This window comes from Chaetura pelagica, unplaced genomic scaffold, assembly GCF_000747805.2.
Source record: "Chaetura pelagica isolate M959 unplaced genomic scaffold, ChaPel_1.0 scaffold415, whole genome shotgun sequence".
Taxonomy (NCBI): domain Eukaryota; kingdom Metazoa; phylum Chordata; class Aves; order Apodiformes; family Apodidae; genus Chaetura; species Chaetura pelagica.
Genome location: NW_009953398.1, coordinates 714,631 through 716,056, shown reverse-complemented (window position 1 = coordinate 716,056; position 1,426 = coordinate 714,631). Strand labels below are relative to the sequence as shown.

The 1,426-nt window shown below is 62.0% G+C and overlaps 1 protein-coding gene across 1 annotated transcript in view; it reads left to right on the top strand.

Annotated features, from left to right (window-relative positions):
• The first annotated feature begins 645 nt into the window (after window positions 1-645).
• The window catches only part of SOGA1 (suppressor of glucose, autophagy associated 1), a 22,565-nt gene continuing 21,784 nt past the window's right edge, over window positions 646-1,426 (top strand). Inside the window, exon 1 of the mRNA XM_009998392.1 lies at window positions 646-855. Within this exon, the coding sequence (XP_009996694.1) occupies window positions 670-855 (186 nt within the window). The 5' untranslated portion in view covers window positions 646-669. The remainder of the gene's footprint in view (window positions 856-1,426) is intronic.

The following is a 1,426-nucleotide window of genomic DNA, read 5'->3' as shown; positions in this document are numbered from 1 at the left end:
GTGACTGTTGAAGGGAGTCTCTTGGTGGCCATGTGCTGCAGACCTGGAGGAAGCTTAGGGTCAGTACTGGTGGCAGCTGGATGTCACCCCTAGCACTGCTGGGCTGAGAGAGATTCATTACCATGAGAGCTGATGAAACCAGGAAGGGAGGAAGGGGGACCCAGCTGGGCTAGAGCTGCATGTTGGCAAAACGAGGGGCAGCTTCTGGTACCCAGCACTGGTGGCATCTTGCTTGTGTCCCCGCGTTGCCTCTCCTGTCCTCGCCTGCCATCTCCTCCTTCCCTCGCCTGCCTCCCTGACACATCTTTTCCAACGACGACCTACATTTGTCTCGCCGTGGCTGCCGCCTGTGCTGCTCCTGCAGCTCCTCTCCCTCCCCCACCTTCCTCTTTCTTTTACCACAAATATTTATAGGCGCCCGTGTTGGCTCTCCCCCCTGGGTGGCTGACTTGCCCGTGGGTGATGATGCCCAGCTGGCTCTGAGCCTTTTTCCTGCAAGGATGGGACTTGACCCAAGGGGCTGAAGCTCTGTGAAAACATCCCGTGGGGTGCAGGAGGGCAGGAGAGCTACAGTGAGGCGGGGGAAAAGAGGGGAGACCAAGCCGTGGGGTCCATCCCCTCTTAACATGCATCTCCCCGCAGGATGAGATCGAGGAGCTGCGTGCCGAGATGCTGGAGATGAGGGATGTGTACATGGAGGAGGATGTGTACCAGCTGCAGGAGCTCCGGCAGCAGCTGACCCCCTGCCGCATCCTGCAGTCCCGGCTGCGCAAGGCCGAGCGCCGAAGCCTGCGCGTGGCGCAGACCGGCCAGGTGGACGGCGAGCTCATCCACAGCCTCGAGCAGGACGTCAAGGTGAGGCTGGGAGGGTGATGTTCCCTGTCCCGGCATTCTCCAGGTCCCTGGTGAGATGGGGACGTGGTGGCTGGTGAGGCACGAGGGGGCGGCAGGGGATGTGGGGGTGCAGGGAGCTCCACGGGGCTGTGCTGATCGTGGGGTGCGTCACGAGACACCGCTGGGATGAGAAGCAGCACTTTAGGCTTATGGATGGTCTGGGCAAAGGGGCATCTTGGGCCTAGGAGATGGAGAGGACCAGCCTTGACAAAGCATGGGAGTCTCACAGCAGCTCTGTGCCTCAGGGTTGAGCTCCTTAGCCCTGCACCGATGGGGACAGGACGGGGCCACCACCGTGGGCTGAAGCAGCACAAACACGCCAGGAGGGAGCACGGGGACCAGGACTCTGGCAACCTAAGGGCTGCTCCCCTTGGCCATTGGGGGAACCTTGCAGAGCCCCAGGCATTGCAGCAGGCAGGCTGGGGCAGGGACACAGAGATTTCTGCAGGGTGACGTTGCCTTACCCAGCGCTGGCCCTCAAGGAGCCGCCGGTGCCAGTGAGTGTTTGCTGAGGGCTCTTGCCAGCAGCGGG